The sequence below is a fragment of the Squalius cephalus genome, assembly GCF_949319135.1.
Source record: "Squalius cephalus genome assembly, chromosome: 19".
In the NCBI taxonomy this organism is placed as follows: domain Eukaryota; kingdom Metazoa; phylum Chordata; class Actinopteri; order Cypriniformes; family Leuciscidae; genus Squalius; species Squalius cephalus.
In genome coordinates, this window is record NC_137140.1 from 4,896,557 (window position 1) to 4,916,359 (window position 19,803).

General features: G+C 34.8%; 1 protein-coding gene across 1 annotated transcript in view; it reads left to right on the top strand.

Moving 5' to 3' along the window:
- Positions 1–19,803, top strand: part of LOC307147415 (integrin alpha-X-like) — a gene marked incomplete at its 5' end in the record, with an annotated part of 42,145 nt that overhangs the window by 12,997 nt on the left and 9,345 nt on the right. Inside the window, 20 exons of the mRNA XM_079852148.1 lie at positions 1,796–1,874; positions 2,010–2,105; positions 2,201–2,281; positions 2,376–2,486; positions 2,578–2,691; positions 3,696–3,806; positions 3,927–4,007; positions 12,352–12,526; positions 13,645–13,750; positions 14,338–14,441; positions 15,747–15,817; positions 17,005–17,119; positions 17,239–17,369; positions 17,473–17,618; positions 18,065–18,212; positions 18,540–18,690; positions 18,846–18,919; positions 19,138–19,255; positions 19,359–19,492; positions 19,614–19,760. Coding sequence (XP_079708274.1) covers positions 1,796–1,874; positions 2,010–2,105; positions 2,201–2,281; positions 2,376–2,486; positions 2,578–2,691; positions 3,696–3,806; positions 3,927–4,007; positions 12,352–12,526; positions 13,645–13,750; positions 14,338–14,441; positions 15,747–15,817; positions 17,005–17,119; positions 17,239–17,369; positions 17,473–17,618; positions 18,065–18,212; positions 18,540–18,690; positions 18,846–18,919; positions 19,138–19,255; positions 19,359–19,492; positions 19,614–19,760 — 2,293 coding nt within the window. The remainder of the gene's footprint in view (positions 1–1,795; positions 1,875–2,009; positions 2,106–2,200; positions 2,282–2,375; positions 2,487–2,577; positions 2,692–3,695; positions 3,807–3,926; positions 4,008–12,351; positions 12,527–13,644; positions 13,751–14,337; positions 14,442–15,746; positions 15,818–17,004; positions 17,120–17,238; positions 17,370–17,472; positions 17,619–18,064; positions 18,213–18,539; positions 18,691–18,845; positions 18,920–19,137; positions 19,256–19,358; positions 19,493–19,613; positions 19,761–19,803) is intronic.

A 19,803-nucleotide genomic window follows, 5' to 3' on the forward strand; every position in this document is an offset into this window, starting at 1 on the left:
AAATCTAAATGTTGAATCTAAATGTTTCGGGTGAAACTAAATATTTAACTAATATGCAAATTCAAAATGCCGGGAACTGGAAGTGCCAAAATAAAAGCTCGAGGAGGTCAGTGTATTTATAGCATGGTTTATAGTGTCAAATAACGAATAAAAACCATCTCATCCGAGGAAATGGACTCTTGGACATGGATTATCGTGATAATAACTACCTAAAATAATAAACGTTTGGAGAAACTGTATTTGAAGAGTAGGCTAGTGTCACTTTTATGAAAAGTGCGGGACTTATGACCTGTAGCCATAATAGCCAGCCACGAGGGGGCTCACTTTGACTGTGTCATGTCATCACTCTGTCATCACTTTCATCACGAAACTCTACAGTTTCTCCAAATGTGTTTATTATTTTAGGTAGTTATTATCACGATAATCCATGTCCAATTTCCAGAGTCAGTTTCCTCGGATGAGATGGTTTTTATTCGTTATTTGACACTATAAACCATGCTATAAACACACACTGACCTCCTCGAGCTTTTATTTTAGCACTTCCGGTTACGGGCATTTTGAATTTGCATATTAGTTAAATATTTAGTTTCACCCGAAACATTTAGATTCAACATTTAGATTTAGATTTAACATTTAGATTTAGATTTAGATTTAACATTTAGATTTAGATTTAGCATTTAGATTTAACATTTAAAATTTAGGTGTAACATTTAATATTTAGATTTAACTATTTAAAATATCTCTAAGTTGACAAATATTGTTGTAAATGTGCTAAAAAAGTGACCGTCAAAAATTCATACCAGTTTTTTAAACATTGTTTAAAGCTAAATTTGACAAAATGTTGCTGTTATTTTCAGCGTGAGCCGCTTTACAAACGGCGCCCCATAAAAGCCAGACGACATGCAGTGTTGATGAGAAAACCGGAAATATTGTTCAAACAGATCAATCTTATTAGACAACTTAAAGGGGCTATATGCAACTTTTTCCCCAAAATAAACGTAACAATAGCCTTTTTATTTGACCATGTATGACTCAAACATCTCCTGATGAGCATACTGACACCTTGTCAGCTCACAGTGGGTGCACCTATAAGCCTGTATCCTATTTTTCCTATTTTCTGTCGGGTCGGATTTTTCGCGCGCTGTCTCCGGATGTGACGTCAAGCGCGTTCATGTTAAACGTTTCAGATCACTCTGCCACCACCGCTAGTCAGCAAACAAACTTAGTTTCTCAAACAATATATGTATTTGACTGTTCTTACCTCTGTAAACATAATGTTGACTTCTTTGCAGCGGATGACTTGTGAAGTGTGCACGTACGAGAGCGAGCAGAAAGGAAGAGCAGTTCCGTTTTTTGGCCACAGGTGTCAGTCGCGAGTTTAAATTTCAGAAAAAAGCATATAGCCCCTTTAAGGAATGAATGGCTGTCCCATAGTAAAGAGGTCCAAAATGTTTTTATTTGTTTTATTTGCATCTCTATAAATCTTCTTTTAATTATATAAATTTAGCATTTATATAAATAACTTTCAGTTCTGAGAACTAAAAACATCATAAAATATTTCATAATATTACTCTTTCTTGATAAAATAAATGCAGCCTTGACCATAAGAGACTTCTTTCAAAAACATTACAAAATCTTAATGATTTCAAACTTTTGACCAGTAGTGTACACACACACATGCACACACACACACACACACACATGCACACACACACACACACACACACACACACACACACACACACACACAAGATTTAAATTGCTGTCTGACACATTTTCCCTTTATTTTAATAAGACATGAAGATTCAAGCCTTCACATTAATTTTACTGCACAGAAACCTGATCTTGAAAGACCAGTCAAACAGATACTGAAGGTACTGTAATGACATTCACACACTTCCATGAACATAAAAATTAATTAAATAAACATTATCTGACCAATTTCTTATTCTCTATATCAATGTCTTTTCATGGCAAAAATAGAATTTTAATATCCTTCTCTCTTTCAGGTTGAAAATGACTTTAGAGAATTAAATTTCACAGTTTTCATCAGAGTACCAGTGCTTTTGGGAGATAAAATCATCTGGACTGACAAAAACCTACAGGCATGTATATATGAATGTGCTGAAAAATACTACTGTAGATTGATTCACATTTATCATATTACAAAACAACCAAACACTTGTGTATGTGCTTTTAGATTCCAGACTGTGTGAAACAGAGGGATGAACAGCCACTTTTAACCGATTTTGTGGAAGTAATTAAAAAGGATCGTGTGTTGGTGAGTGTTTGAGTTTTATTCCCTGATCGAACAAAAACAAATCCATGAAATATAATTTCATATTCTTTGTGCATTGACCCCATTGCTCCATCAGAACTGCTCTGTGGCGGTGTGTGCCGTGTTCAGCTGTGACGTCACTCTCACAAAGAATGAAAGGAAACTCTATAATATATTTGGCAATGTGAGCTCTGGATGGATTGAGCAGGTATCTGACTTTTAAAGCAAATTCATATCACAGAACAGACTATATTCATAACTGTTTGATCATTTATTGTCATGATCTGTGTCTCTCTCAGACTGGACTCAAGGCTGCAGTTTTTGAGTTGGTCAGTTCAGCGTCTCTGGATTATGACAAGAGCAAATACATTTTCTTTTCCTCTGATTCTCTACACACTGCACCGTCTGTCCAGGTGATTCAGTGATCGTTCATGTCAAGTCTAATGACTGTAAAAAGAGCTCTCAAAACAGTGCTCTGTTTGAGGGAATCTATAACGGCAGTCTACTGTTTATAGTTTATGATTAGTTGATTTATGATTTATTCTTTCTTTTTTTCAGACCACATACTTTTCTCTTTTTGCTTCTTGCAAATATATAGACAATTGCACTTACAACATTCTTTCACACAGATCTACTTCCTGTGCAAATACCACAGAGTCAAAAGTGCTAACACTACTGTTCAAAAGTCTGGGGTCTGAAAGAATATGTTTTTGAAAGTCTCTTCTGCTCACCAAGACTTCATTTAATTGACCAAATATACAGTAAACAGAGTAATATTTTGAAATATTATTACAATTTTAAAGAACAGTTTTCTATTTTATTATATTTTAAAATAAAATTCATTCCTGTGACGTCAAAGCTGAATTTTCAGCATCATTACTCCAGTCTTCAGTGTCACATGATCCTTCAGAAATCATTTTAATATGCTGATTTTCTGCTCAAGATTTCTTATTATTATCAGTGTTGAAAACATTTGTGCCACTGCATATGTTTTTTCAGAAATCTTTGATGAATAGAAAGTTTAAAAGAACAGCATTTATTTGAATTAGAAATATTTTATAATATTATAAATGTCTCTCCTGTCAGTTTTGATCAATTTAATGCATCCTTGCTGAATAAAAGTATTAATAACTTTAAAAAGATATCTTACTGACCCCAAACTTTTTAATGGTAGTGCATAGCATTTTAAAACGAATTACAACAGCACAAGAGACAGGGATGTGGATCATACACACACTAAAACCGATGCATTATAACAAAAGAATGTACATAGTAAACAACCATGTCGTCAAAGTATAATGTCTCTAGTGTCTGATGGAACATCTGTGTTGGAGGAAGGAGGAGGACTTCCTGTTACACTGAGATCACTTCTTACTGCATTTTAAAATTCACTTGTTCACATTTTTCCACTTTGCAGATTGACACTCAAGTGGAGGTGTACGAGGAGGTGAACCTGACCAAAGAGATCATTGGAGGAGTAATAGGAGGACTGCTGCTACTGGCTCTCATCACAGCGGCACTCTATAAAGTATATCACCATCATAACATCAGTTTCAATCGCTGGCACTTTCACCTGTCTACACAATCTATATGTTTAAATGCTTACAGCATGTACAGTTTATTACAGCATATTTTCTCCCTTTACAAGGCTGGGTTCTTCAAAAGCCAGTACAAGCAGATGCTGCAGGAGGCGCAGGGCGATGCAGGAGGAGAGCCTGACATGACACAATAATGTGCACTCAAACAGTTAGAAGATACAAGTACTGATGTGTTTTGTGGGCTTGAGAATGAAACGTGAATTTAACACCTCAGTGTAGCTAAATATGCCGGCTTAATTTAAAACATTTTATGAGAAATGAAGAGGACAAATTTTTCATCGTAATATATGACATTAATTCATATATAATTTTACTTCATATCTACTCATCATTATCTTATCAGTGAGCTCAACAATTACAGTATTTATAGAATTTCAAATATTGAACTTCCTTCTTTGTTATGAAAACTGATAATGACAAGCAATTTTTTTTGATGTTTTATCACATTTAATCATATTCTCATAATAGAGATTAGCACTGGGTATATTTTGCAAATGTTTTATTGCTTTCTGCTTAATATAAAATATATAGTTGATTTTTTGCAAAACTTGCTTTTTATTTGCAGATTATTTCCATAATTTTAATTAAAGAAAAAAGCCAATTAATGTTGGTAAGATCCATTACACTTATTTTTGTGTCTTTATTTATATGCCCTTCATTTGTGTGTGCAATAAAAACATTTGGGTTTGAATATATATATATATATATATATATATATATATATATATATATATATATATATATATATATATATATATAAGTCTAGGTAACGACTGTAGCCCTGGTTCCCTGAGGTGGGGAAAGAGACGCTATGTGGAACGGCATCAGTCTGTTTTGTCTGAAGGAGACTCGCAGGAAAGCAAGAGGTATGGCAACAAGACGCAGGGAACCAGGGTTACAGTCATAACCTTTGGATATCAAAACGAGACATTTTTGGAGCTTTGATTAAATAAATGCTTTGCTAAGTTATAATGAGTATGTTTTAAAGTTCGGTATTTTACACTTAAAGCCCTGTTTACAGATCGTTTCTGGTGAAATAGAACGGTTAAGATTAAAATTTGGACAAATGCTGCTGTCCCGAGAATTTTAGGTTTCTTTCGCTTTCCCCAAAACCTCCAGAATGGGTGTATAGGTGCACTGGAACAGTCCTTCCTAAAAACGCATTAAACTTTTGTTTACAAAGAAGTGAAACTCACCGAGTGGTCAGGGTTGTTCACTGATATGCTCACACAAAAATCGCTGCAAAAGATGCTTTCCAACAGGTGTTTTACCATTCGTTGTAAAACTGTGGACCTATTTTTCCAAACGTCTCATAGCCGTACATTCTTCCGTTGAGAGCTTGGATAATAGACACTCCAACCCAGTTGGTGGCGATAATGCACCTTTGCAAGCAAACCACTGGCATTTGTTTGCGATCCGCCCACTGATCTATATAGAATGACATATATAGCCATATATGTCATTATAGAGCTGGTAAGTCCCGCCCCCTCCGCTAACCCCGCTGGACCTCTAGGTTGAAAAATCGTCAATGCAAGTGAATGGGAGAAAATAATTATTTTCTGGTCCCGTTTGAATTGTGCCATGAATGTGAACATATGTTGTCTGTGAATTTTTTATATAATCTTTCGTGTGAAGGATACTACAATTTAGCGGGTAGAAGTTTGATACGGTTAGACTTTGTGTGAGAGCACTTTGTGGACTACAACTCTTCGCTGCTTTCGACGCGTTTGAAACGCCACCACCACTCGCACACGGACACTAGCTCACGGATCCCGCTAACATGGCTGTGTCTTTGGTGCACTTCACCGCCTTCTTTCAGGGAGAGGACAAAATCATTGAGGTTGGCGAAAACCACAGGTAAGTCAACTTTATGGGGTGACGTCACATAGGCGACATGTAGTCTTTCTCGTTATGTCTTTTCCACAACTGCTAGCCGAAGAATCATACCATATACTGTCAAACTCGTAACATGAAAAATTATATAAAAAGTTCACAGACAACATATGTTCACATTCATGGCACAATTCAAACGGGACCAGAAAATAATTATTTTCTCCCATTCACTTGCATTGACGATTTTTCAACCTAGAGGTCCACTAGGGGTTTTACGGATAGGCGGGACTTACCAGCTCTATATAGATCAGTGGATCCGCCGTAAAATAAAACACAAGAAGAAGAAAACAACCCCATTTCAGTTTCCGCGCGGAGTAATACCATACCTCACATCACATCCAATACAAGTCAATGGAGTTGGACAAAAACTACGATAAAACCTGTTGGAAAGCATATTTTGCAGCGATTTTTGTGTGATCATATCAGTGAACACCCCTGACCACTCGGTGAGTTTCACGTCTTTGTAAACGAAAGTTTAATGCGTTTTAGGAAGGACTGTTCCAGTGCACCTATACACCCATTCTGGAGGTTTTGGGGAAAGCGAAAGAAACCTAAAATTCTCGGGACAGCAACATCTGTCCAAATTTTAATCTTAACAGTTCTATTTCATCAGAAACGATCTGTAAACAGGGCTTTAAGTGTAAAATACCGAACTTGTCCTTTAAGCTTTGAAACTTGCAGGACGTTTTAATGTTCCAAAGACCTCTTGTATGGCAAAAGATCATGGCAAATTTGATTTATTATGTTATAACCCCTTTAAAATGTTTCTACAGTACCTTAATTCTGCTCAGGTGTACCGTTGCTGTCACTGAACATTTGGGTCAAAGAGTCTCAAGTCTTATAGAAGTGTATAGTTATAGGCTATACATAAATGCTCTCTCAATAAAGTTGCTGGCTTCACTTTTTAAGTACAATCAACTTAAATGTTAAAAAAGTGGAAAATTACTTAAGACGAATTAAAGCAATATAAAAACATGTTGTCATAACTTATTGATCATAGACATTTTAAAATACATAAATCACTTACAACTTTGAAAATCTGTACTGGGGAAAAAAACAGTTCCTTAGGACAAAATGTTTTATGAAAAACAAAAAAAATGGATCATGTATGGCTCATATTTCCTTGTAACTAAGATGGGGAAGCTTCAGTAAACTTTGTGCTGCTCCTGGCAGTGGAAACTTCAGAAGAACTTGAACAAGATATCAACATTAGCGAAGAAGTGGCCAAAGTGTGTTTTAACAAAGTGCCTATCATGCTAGTTACTGCAACTGTTACAATATGACAGAGTAACCAGTTTCACCCTAGTGTGTCATCTGCAGATGACTGGGATATTTATGGCTTAGGGTGTTTGAGAGTGTGCTAACTTTGGTCTGTTATAGAGATATTTTTATACAGGCTTCTGTATTCTTAGTGGTTGTTGGAATGATTCAGAATCAGACTCTTGGTCAAACATACGGTTGAAGTTGACTGGTTGCTATTATTCACCAGGGAGTTGTCAAAACATTTCTATATTCCACTAGGGAGTTTTTTTTTTTTTTTTTTTTTGCCAAAACAAACATAACAGTGGGTGTTTACTGACAACTTAGAATTAGAAACAAAACCAAGCTTTTCAATCTGATGATCAGGGACAGGGGTAAATGTTTTTATTATTATTGAATGTTTCAAAATTATGACCTCAATTAAAATAATAAAGTAAAAAAGTGTTTTATATTTTCTAGGGATGCACCGATCCCCAGCTAATATTGGTTTCGGGCCGATACTGGGCTCATACTCGTACACATTATAGTACATTTACAATACAGTCATTGTGTCCAAAAAAAACACAGATAACAGAACGGTAAAAGTAAATGTATCTGATTAATAGAATATTAGGCATAAATTCAATGTTTATGCCTGTATTGCTGCTGTGCACAAGCACACTCAAAACACATGCGTCTTTGGATTAAAACTAAAAAATTTATTATAATCTTAGTAAAAACGTATTATATAATAAATATAATATATATACAAAAAATATTTCGAGGTAAAGGAATTTTAAACCATCTCAAACTAAATGTGTTTTTGCCACAAAATAGCATTTCTGATATGCAGAAAATGATTTGTCATTCATTTTTAATCATAGCAATGTTTTTAAAAAGAGATGAGGAAAAAAAGGTTTTGTTGGTAAAATCTTGTTTCCTCTAGTGTAGTCTCAGCCTCAGACTTCACACCCACAGACCGCTGGCTGAATGTCTGCATAAGCCACACAAAATGGGAAACACTTCAGAAGTTTCAAAGTTGTCATCTGACAGGATTTCCGGGATATGTGTGTGTGTGTAATGTTCTCTGTTATGACCCCCAATCGATCCCATTGGCTCAAATTACTTTTATAGCAATCATGTTATGATAAATGCTGCTTGAACTATGTTATAATGACCATTAATGTCTTTATTAGTTAGCTTAGGCTATATACCAGCATAGCATACAGACACCCGATTAGCCTGAAAGCAATGCATTTGCACTTGTCCTGCATGTATTCATCTGTAATGTAATTACGTGTCAAATTAAGTGTTAAATGTCCACATATATCAGTTATAAAAAGAATGTAATGATGTTCAACTATTTACTTAATAGGCTATTATTAGTTAATTAATTAATTAACAGTTTATCAAGTGAAAGAAACATTCAGTTTGTTTTATTATGCATTATATAGTAACCTATACATTTTAAATTAACATAGTTCGTATGTACTTTGTATAATCATTAACTGATAGTTCATAGAGACTCGATTTTGCGGGTGGACCCGATTTGTCATGGCACTGGTCTGTTGTTGTAGGGACATCAACGTTATATTTTCACACAGCCCAATATCTTCTAAAACATATTGGCATTCTAAATTTGACTGCATTGACTGGAAATATGCATGGTTGCAGCCCAAAAAATATTGCATAACAAATAAGGAAGTACATTTTTAAAATACTTCTATTTTATAAAATCTGTTAAAACTCTTTTTCTTAGGTTTCGTACTGATGTAGATTAAATGTGATTTCTGTGGGACAGAAAGACAATGCGTCCACTTATTTTTTAATTGCTTTTATAGCTAAATGATTTGGATAGATTTGGAATGCAAATCTTTTGGAAAGATTTTTATTTTTATTTTAATAGACAAAGATTACCACCAAATGTGGCCTTTATTGTTAATCTTTGTTTGATTATGGGGAAATACTACATACATAAACAAAAATGGGCTAAAGGAAACCCCAACTTTTTGTTATTTCAGATATGAAAAATTATATTGAGTTAGGCTACTACTTGGGTTGAAAAATAGTAAAGCAAAATGCATTAGGTCTCTATGTAAAGCTTTTATGCTATTTATATGATTATCTCTAGGGTTGGGTACCGAAACCCGGTTCCGACGTAAACGGTAGTAACCAGACCGAATAAGAACGAAACTTTCGGTGCCTGATTTCGGTGCCTGACGTTTTTTTTACCGCCCCCTATAAAACATCTCGCGGCACGAATGATCCAATAATAAAACATCTCCAGTTAACCAGCAAAGCATTCATTTAGTTCGTTTGTTAAATAAGAGACGATCTAGCGCTGAAATGTGTTTTTTTAAATCAAGTGATCAAAGTGCTCGTTGCCGCTGCGATCAGTGGCGCGGATACAGTGTTTTCTCGTGGCTCGCGCACACCGCACTTTTCTTCACTCGGACGCGCGCTTCAATACGTTGCGGAGATCGATCTATTTATGAGGCGCCGTCTATACATGGATTTCTCAGCGACGTCATCACTGCTTGCGCACGCATCCAGGAGGCAGAAAGACCCGCGGTCTTCGTACTGGAGTAAAGGGTTTAGGCTAGTAGCATACAGTAGTGGTGGTGTTGTCTCTAAGTCAAAATACCAAGGAGTTGTTGCGTAATTTATTTACATGCAGGCCTATCTGTTGTGTTTTATCTGCTCATTTAAATTATACATGTTGCAAGTAGTTCCAAATCTAGGCAAATGGAAGAGTGGGACAGAAGGAGGAAGTTGTATGTTATATTCTTTCTATTCATAATTTGACGAGCTGCACATGACCACATAGCACGTAGTTGTAGGCATCAAGGGATTTGTACGCTTTAATAATTTCTCTTGTATACACACTTGCTTGAATAAGATAATTATGGCTATATATAAGGCCATACAATTGCTGGCCACTTCTTGTCATCCACAATCCAAAGATCGTCATGTATTGCGTAGGGATCCGGCAAGATCTCACCATTGCTGAGAGAGTAAGTTTTATTTATTCTTTTTGCGGCGTAGTTTTTCACCTATATTTAACAGCGCTTCGTCAGAAGTATAAATACAACAGCCGTTTTTTAAATCCTATCCAATGGTTAAAAGGAAAGGAGTAAACACGGTCACTAGTAGGTTGTGACGGCTGTCAATCAAAATGTGGAGCGGTGTATTCGTTCCATGTGTTTCCTGATAATTTGGTAAATTTAAATTTAACAGAATTTATCAACTTGTTGCCTACTGTGGTTGTTTTAATTCACATCCTTTCTAAAAAAATTAATATATTCTTAATATATAAGACTGTCAATGATCTAATTTCATGTTTTATATTTTGTTCATTGTTTATTTTGTTGGGTTTTAGTTGGAGTTGGTCAGAACTGTTTTAAAAAAAAAAATATATATATATATATATATATATATGCGCATGATGCCTGCTGCCTTTGGACTTAGTGATGTTGAATTTAAATGACATGTAAAATAAAGACATGTTATGTTACATAGTGATGTAATGGTGTTTTCTGGAAGGAAAGGAACTAAAGAACAAAGAATTTTTATCAGCTGAAAGGCAGAATACAAATGTTTTTAGTAAACTAGATAAACATTATATAACAGTTTCAGGTTATGTTTTGGTGTTGGTGTCCCACATTGTCCCACACAAACTTATAATCGTCCCACATTTGGTTTGTTTGATGGTGGTCACCCTAATTACATTACTAACTTAGTCTAACATGATAATTCATACATACATCACAGTATGTCCGGATTTTGATTCGTAAACAGTTGGACGTTTTACATAATGTTATATTAATATGAAACACAAACAAACAGATCCAACTCTGAAATTGCAGTTTATTATTGAGTGAACAAGAAATTACAAACAATGCGAAATCTACGTTAATTACAATGTTCTTTTACAGAACTCGGCATAACAGCTAGCGGTTTTCTGCCTCCTGGATGCGCGCGCATCCGGTATTGTTTGTATACAAGAAACCCGTGTATATGATTATGTGCGCGGAGAGTTTGTGTGTGTGTGCTCGCGTCTCAGATGAGTATGTGCGCGGAGAGTTTGTGTGAGTGTGTGTGTGCGTGTGTGTGTGTGTGCTCGCGTCTCAGATATGAGTAGCCTATGTGCGCGGAGAGTTCCGCGCGTCTAGTGTTGTGTAGAGTTTGCGTGTGTGTGCGTGAGCGACTTTAGAAGTTGTGCATTTCATATTAGTTTGAGCATTCAGCAGTATACATGTATGTGCGACTACCTAGTATACGTGTATGCAAGGGTTTCATATGTGCGTGAATGAAGTTTGATTTAAGCCCTAGATGGCGCCTCATATCTATTCGTTCTGGTGAAATCTCAAAATATAATGGACACAAAGTGTCCCTGCTTGATATACAACCACTGATGAGCATAATCGGTTTAAAAAAAAAAAAAAAACTACAAATGCGGATTAGAACCCAAAACCTCTGACACGCTTGACTAAAGTTCAAGTTCAGCTGCCAGTGTTCCTCTTCGGGTAAGTCTAGTATTTTAATGCCAACTGCAAATCTTGCATATCAAGTATGAAGTATATCAATATCAAGTATATTTATATGAGGCTATACTGTGTGTGTTAAATATTTCTGCTCAGTGTCAGATATTTCTCTGTTCTGTAAAAGTTATAATATGAGAAGACAAAATTTTGATCTTAACTCAAGTGTTTTGTGCTACATCAGTAGCCTTTTAAAGGGCACAATTTTTCATTTAATCAGAAAATCTTTTTCAGAAAATCACACACACACACACACACACACACACACACACACACACACACACACACAGACACAGACACAGACACAGAGGTATTATTTTTTTGATAAAGTGTGTGCAGTTTAGTTTTCTTAAGTACCGTTTCAAGAACCGTTTAAGCACCGGAACCGTTTGAAAAATACCGAGTAGGTACTGGTATCGGATAAAACCCAACCAATACCCAACCCTAATTATCTCATACCTGTTCCTTTTTCTTTCTTTTTACTTGTATTATTATTTTATATAGGCTATTATACTGTATATTTTCTTTTCCTATTTGTTGTAGTCTATTTTTGTTCAATATTTTATTGTCATGTTTATTATTTACAATGTGACTAGCATTTAATAAAAAATAAAAACAAAATAAAATAAACCACTTTATTTTTCACGCCCCTAAACCATAGCCCTAAACATGATTCTGACCAAAACAAACTGTGACTGGTTGCTTTACATGTTAGTCAGACGTCCTCTTGCGGCAGTACCTGGTCATAGCAGCGATGGAGTCCTGACCTTCTGTCATCAGTCTGATGTGAGATTATCACTAGTGTGGCAGTTCCTCTTTAGTCACATGCATCAATCTATTTCCATTCGATTTATTTCTCATTCCCACCAAAGACTCTTCGTTCAATCAAGTGACTCCACAAGTAGCGGTTCCTGTTGTTCACTGTTTGTATGCAGAAATGGACTGGAATTTTCGATTCCTCTTATGTTTGTTTTGTGGTAAGATCAAGTTTTTTCTGTAATTAAACATGAGGAATAAGCTATACTGAAATGACTTTGCCTAAGGATAGAATAATTATACGAGAGACAAAAACTCCTCAATTAAAAACAACATACTTGCTGTAAACTTTGGATTATATGTGGTCTTTTGCTTGATTAAACTTGATAACGTCAAATATAGGCATTATTACAAATAATTTTGTCTGATCTGTTGATCAATGCTGTAAATCTATTTAACTCTAAAAACCCTACTGTATCATATTTGATACACACATTTCTATGGACTCTAAATGATCAAAACTTTGCTGAAAAACTGCCATCTGAATGGTCTGTAGTTCATACTTTTTCAGTAAGTGAAAGGCCTTTTATTATATTTGTAAAAATCTCCACCTTCAGGTTGTTGCACATGTGTCTCTTCACTGATTTTTAGAAAGTAAAAGCAATAATGAATTTTATATTGTTAGTACTATTTCTATTTTATATTTAAAGATGAACATTTACTGGACTGAAGCAACTTAGGTTTACTTGATTGTCCAGACACACTGAAATGCATGCATCAAATATGATCCATCTGAGGAACATTTATTTTTTTATCTCAATCATCAGTGTATTTCATTGCATTATACATTTCTACTAGCATTTAAAGACATATTATTGGTTGATACAGAGTGTTAAGTGATATTTATAGCATGTTATGTAGGTAGTCTGTTATAAAGATCTTATTGTTTTACATTACAAGCTATCAGAATTCCATCTTACGTTTTGACCATATAAATAATACCTGTACCAAATTGCATATTTTTGCCTCTGAATAAGATAAAATAAAATCCATATTTTTACTAGGCCACATCATGCTATATGAGCCATAAAAGCCTGATGTATCAAGTATAATAAACAAACAAAAAACAAGTTGGTGTTAGTTACAACGTTACGAGTGTTAGTTGTTTAGATTTTGTCCAAAGTTTCAATAAACTGTTCCATTTCACAATTTGTTTGACTATTATTTCATATCTTAGGCTTTACAGGGTTAAGAGTGATGCATTGCTAACTGTTTTTAATCACGCTCAAGATTGCGAGGCATTTAAAGGCATGTCATTTTCCTTTCTTTTACATGTTAGTATGTCAGTCATTAATGGCCTTCAACATTGATCCTGTGACCTGGAAGTACTTTACAAACAATGCAAACAGCGGCTTTGGCTATAAAGTGATACAGAAAGCCTCAAGGTAAGCTCACCAGTGTTACTACAGACACTACAGAGGCTGTTGAAAACAAGCACTTTAATGATTACTTTGAATATTTGAATGACAGATATGGATATTAACTAAATAAAAGCCTTAATAGCTGTAACATTATTCAAAATGTTTAATGTTGAAGTTGCAGTTTAGTACAGTACATTTAAAATGTATCAACTTTAAAAGTGATTTTAACTACATTAGTTACTGTAATGTACAGTAGGTCATGCTGTAGACATTTGACAACTTCTAAATTTAAACATTTTTGAGAGCCACTGCTGACGGTTCTAGTCCAGTTAAAAATATTTTTTAATTTTAATTTTTTTAAATAAGTTTTTGAAATCCACCTAATGCTTTGCCAGTAATTCTAATTTCCCCTTTCTATGATATTCTGTAATGTAAAAATATTTTGCAACACTTAACACAAAAATAACTATGCTGATGTCCATATTTTTTATTTTTTTTATTTTATACGATCAGAGGTTTTTGCATCATACTGAAACCGCACACCCAACCAGGAACACTACAGATTTCTCCTTTTTTAACATGTTCTCTTATTCTCCTGTCTTCTTCCATAGTCTACTTGTGAGTGATCCTTTAATACAACACAGCCAAACTCAAAGAGGACGAATATATCGTTGTGCTGTCACTGAAGGAAACTGCATTCCACTGCCCATTACCGGTACTTTGTTTGTAAATTATGCTTTCATGTATGTAAAAAAATTAGAGGTGGGCATAGATAATTTTTTTTAATATAGATTAATCTAGATTAATTTTTAAATTAATCTAGATTAATCTAGATTAAAATGGCTCATTTGAATTCTGCCGAAGGCATTCAGAATATGTGTGCTACCCAAATAATGACTATAAAAGTAAGTCTTTGAGAACGGGTTTCTCAAGCCAGGTGGCGCATTAGACCAGGGGCTCATCTCCTGTTTCCAAAATGCATCACAAACTGCTTGAGAAAGCTGTTCTACTCATAGACTGTAAAAGGTTACTGTACTGTTACCGTCCGTAGGCAACATTAGGTAGGCCTATGTTATTATCAACTACTATAGGCTATCAATTAGGGATGGGCGATATAGCCTAAAATCCATATTGTGATATACATTGCAGCCTCTTGCGATAACGATATATATTATAATAAAACCGCTTCAGAACAGGTTACACAGACCCTGCTAAACAACTGCTAAATGTTTTTTTTTTTTAAGGGTGTATGTAGTTTTGAGAACATATTGTGCAAAACTGTAAGTATACAACAATTTTGCAGATAAATAAAAATTAAGTACACTAGCTGCAGAGACTTAAGTAGGTCTAATGTTTATTATGGCTTGGAGCTTATGAAACCCCAAATTTAAAATTAGAATATTGTCTAACTGATGTCTTTTCAGTTAAAAAGAAACACAACAACGATTCTTAAAATCGGGCGCAGACAGAGATTATGTGCTACACCACTAAGATATATTGGGAATAATACGCAAGCGTGCGCTGGTATTCAGTGATATGTTTCGTTTTGAATTTGAGGTGGTATATGAATTTGATTAGTCGTGTGTTAACTTACCGAACTGTTACACCACACAGTCTATAAAGTTTGCTGCTGCTCGTCGGACGGCTTAAATCCGAACCAAGTCCAAATAATGGATGTTGCACGGATCTTTTTCACCAGCTTTCACTTTCAGCCGTGTTTACTTAAGATGTTGACGAATATGATGCGTTGCAGCCGGGTGTTCCTCGCGGCCGCGGGTAGATTGCGTCATCATAGCTTGTGTAGTATAGTATTCTTATACTGTCTATGGTAGTATAGACCCAGCTCCCAACCCAACTTGGAGAATAGATTAACGGCGATATTTTTTTTATCGCCCGATAAGAGTCTCGCGTTAACGCAGCACGTTAACGCCGATAACGGCCCACCACTAAAAAAAATATACTTGTTTTATTTTCCGTGATAGTATTTCTTTTTTTTTAAAAAACACTTTTTATTCAACAGTCACCAATGAGGCTGTCAACATGTCCCTTGGACTTTCAATGTCTCTAGATCCTCAGTCTTCAAGAGCAGTGGTAAGTGTCATATTTTAAGTTATTTTAAAGGGGTCATGAACTTTTTTTATTTATTTTATGTATCCTGAGGTGCACTTTTAGTTATAATATTGGTATGATTTTTACATCAAAAATTGTCATAATTTAGAAATAAAAGGCCATTCTCTACACTGATTTTACCTCTGATTTGAACGCTCTGTTTTAAGGGGCGTGTCTGCCGTGAGACTTCAGTGTAAACGCCCACTGTTATGATTGGCTAACATCTTTGCATATGAATAAGTATTACATATTGAACTCTCTCAAAATCTTTTACTACGTTTTTACCATTACAGCTGTCGAGATTAACTAATAGTGAAAAGTGTTGATTATAGTATTATATTTAGATCTACTCCCGTCACATGAAAGGTTGCAGCGATAAACACTGTAGCCGATGACAGCCGATGTCTGTTGAGCACATGAATGCAGTGATCTCGTCATTACAGCACGATTTTTGTGCTCTCACGAATGATTTCATTATAACTAACAGTGCAAACACAATAGATTTTTCATTGTGCAGTGTAGATGGTGTCATTGATTATAACGTGAGTTTAAGAGTCCAGAACTCGTGCTGTGTGATTGACAGCCCCAGCGATTAGAAAGGAAGTGTTCTTTGATCGCTTTCTGTGTATAATTTAATCACAATTAAAATAACAGATTATTTTCATGCTACTTAGAGAAACCATGTCAAGATGATCGTTTAGACACTGGCTTGATTTACTGACACTTAAACAGCAATAAACGATTTTGAGACAAAGAACATCTGACTGTACATGAAGATCAAGGAAAATTTGATTTCTCAATTCATGACCCCTTAAATCCGTATTTTTGTGAGAATAAAAAATCTTAGTGCTTTTTTTCTACATTGTTTAATAATGCTTGGAGAAACTATATTTTGATATCCTAAAAATGCTATCATATCCTAAAAATATTATACTAACAATTTGACTGCAGAAGCATGGAAGACAAATGCAAGATTTGGTGCATGTATATATTTGTATAATTTGAATTAATGTTACATTTGAACCTACAATTTGCATTCAATCTAAAAGATGTCCAGAATAATTGATTAATATTAGATTTGACAAATTTTCATAGTGTAAAGCTTCAAATGTTACACTAAAGTCCAGAATAGAGTGTCATGTTGAAAATAAAATCTTAATTTCTCTCAGGTTTGTGGTCCAACCATACCTAAGACCTGTGATGGTTTAACCACTTACAACGGCATGTGCTTTAAAATCAGTCCAGATAATGTTGTGAGCAGATCTGTTCCAAAGACTCTGAGAGGTAAATGTATGGCATTCTACCAAATCCAAGCAAGTCTTCTTCATACTGTATATACTGTATTACATGATTATTCAGATTAAATGAATATATGATGCAATTATTAATTTCTCCAACTTCAGAATGCCCAACATCACAAATTGATATTGCTTTTTTAATGGATGGATCTGGAAGTGTAAATTATCTGGATTTTATTAAGATGAAGGCTTTTGTTATAGAAATGATCAAAAGTTTTGTAGATCGTGATACACAGGTATGATAATCCATGCATTTATTATGATTTAGCTTGTCCATGATTTTTACCCCCATTTTTCAGCACATCAGGCACTAAATCTATCTATCTATCTATCTTACAGTTTGCCATTGCACAGTTTTCTTCACAATGTGTCATTCATTACAAGTTTCAACAAGTCAAAGACGCCATAGCATGGGAAAATGCAGTGAATGGGATATCTCAACAGAAAGGATGGACTAACACTGCAACAGCTATAAGAAAACTTGTGTGAGACATGACTGCTGATATTTCATTGGAATTCTTTTATCCATGCAATTAAAAGTAGTATAACTTCTGACTGAAAGACTTAAAGTGAAGATGAATTTAACAGGATATTTAGTGAGATGTGAGGAGCACATCCTAATTTTTAAAATATAACCACCCACCCCAAAAAAAGAAAAACGGATAATACAAATGAAAAACTGATAGATGTCTGAGCAATCATTCAAAAAGCACATGATATTAAATGCAGGAATAAATGGATACACATACTACTACAAGACTACATACAAGACTACTACAAGTCTTTTGCTTTTTATGAGTTTTAATAAGGTTTTACAGCACTTCATAATTTTAACAAGGCTCCAAAGACTTAATAAGAAAAATGTCCTATACAGTTGCATAATTGTATTGTTGATTAAATATATTGTAATATTTTATTTTATTTTCAATAGGAATGAGCTTTATGGAAGTAATGGAGGTGCAAGACCATCAGCCAGTAAAGTTTTGGTTGTTATCACGGATGGTGAATCAACTGATTCAATGTTGACTGAAGCTGTTGAACAAGCACAAGCTAAAAATATAACACGATATGCTATTGGGGTAAGATTTGATTTTGCTTCTGCTAAATTAAAAAAAGACTTAACTATATTAGTTGTGCAAGAAGTGATTATACTGATTCAGATCTAGATGGCTAGGCAAAATCAACATGCATTCTTTGCTGATGTGATTTGTCTTGGAAAAGTTTTGTGGGATTTGAAATTTTCGGTGAACAAACACAAGATCTGATCTGGCCATTGTAATTATCCACTTTTTTAAATAAAAATCATCCATCAAAAAAAGAGGGTTATTAAAATATTAAAAATCAAAAACCGTTATTGAAATTATTACATTCATGAAGTGTTACAATCATCATTGAATTTTTCTTAGGTTGGCAATGCTTTTGCTATTGACAAAGCAATAAGGGAGCTGGCAATCATTGCATCTTTACCCACCAATAACCATGTGTTCAAAGTAACCAATTTTGACGCGCTGGAGAGTATTCGTGAAAAACTCAAAGAGAACATTATTGCCATTGAAGGTATGTTTGCAGAGGGAATGAAAAATGAATAACAGAGAGAATGTTAAGATTTTACATTTATCAGCTGTCATGTTAGTACAGTTACTTTGTTCAATGGATTGATTTAAAATAATACATTTTTAGTTAACTGTGTTGTCGCTGCTTTTATTTGCTAGGAACCCAGACCTCTGGAGATTCATCTCGAATGGAGTTTGCACAGGACGGGTTTAGTGCAGCATTTACATCAATTGTAATTCTGTGTATTTCACTTATTTGACACCAAACTAATGAAAAAGATTAAATACATGGGTTAGAAATAGTTTTACTGAAACGTTTGCTGTTTTGATGTTTAACTACTCTTCCACCTCAATGAAAAACACACTGTAGATTTTGCATGCTTGTAAACTTGTTTATAAAGATTATTTCTTTAATATTTCTGTTTATTCTTATAATGTTATCTGCATTCAGACAGATTTGCTAATGACCGCAGTGGGAGCTTTCCAGTGGAAGGGTGGATATACGCTGTACAAACCAAATGATAAGTCAGATGTCTTTCAAGCTGGAAGTGAGCATGACAGTTATTTAGGTGAGATCTCTTTTTCGATTGTGTAAATCAAAAATAAATCAGTCAAAACATCAGAATACTTCTGCTTCTAAGTATACTTCTAAGAAGTCAATTTTCTTTACAGGTTATTCCTTGGCAATAGCAACAACGTTCAGAGCAAAGTATGCAGTCATGGGAGCACCAAGACACAAGCATAAGGGACAAGTAACTGTTTCAAGAATTGTTGGAAGTGATTTAAAACAACTGGATCCTCCTAAGGTTGTAACACTAAAATTTATGTAAAATATTAGCACATCACAAATTAATGTAAGCAAGTGAAAGTACATGAGCTCAGAATAGCTGTATGGTAACTATATTGCTTCTCTTCCTCTTTTCTCAGCCTCAGATTGGCTCATATTTTGGAGCCGAGGTGTGTGTAGTGGATTTGAACAGTGACTCCAATGCAGACCTACTTTTGGTATCGGCACCAACGTACATAGAGTCCGACCGGGAGGGCTTAGTGTTTGTTTACATCTTCACGCGTCGGGTCAGTGTTTTTTTGAAGATTCAATTAAGACTACAATTTTTAA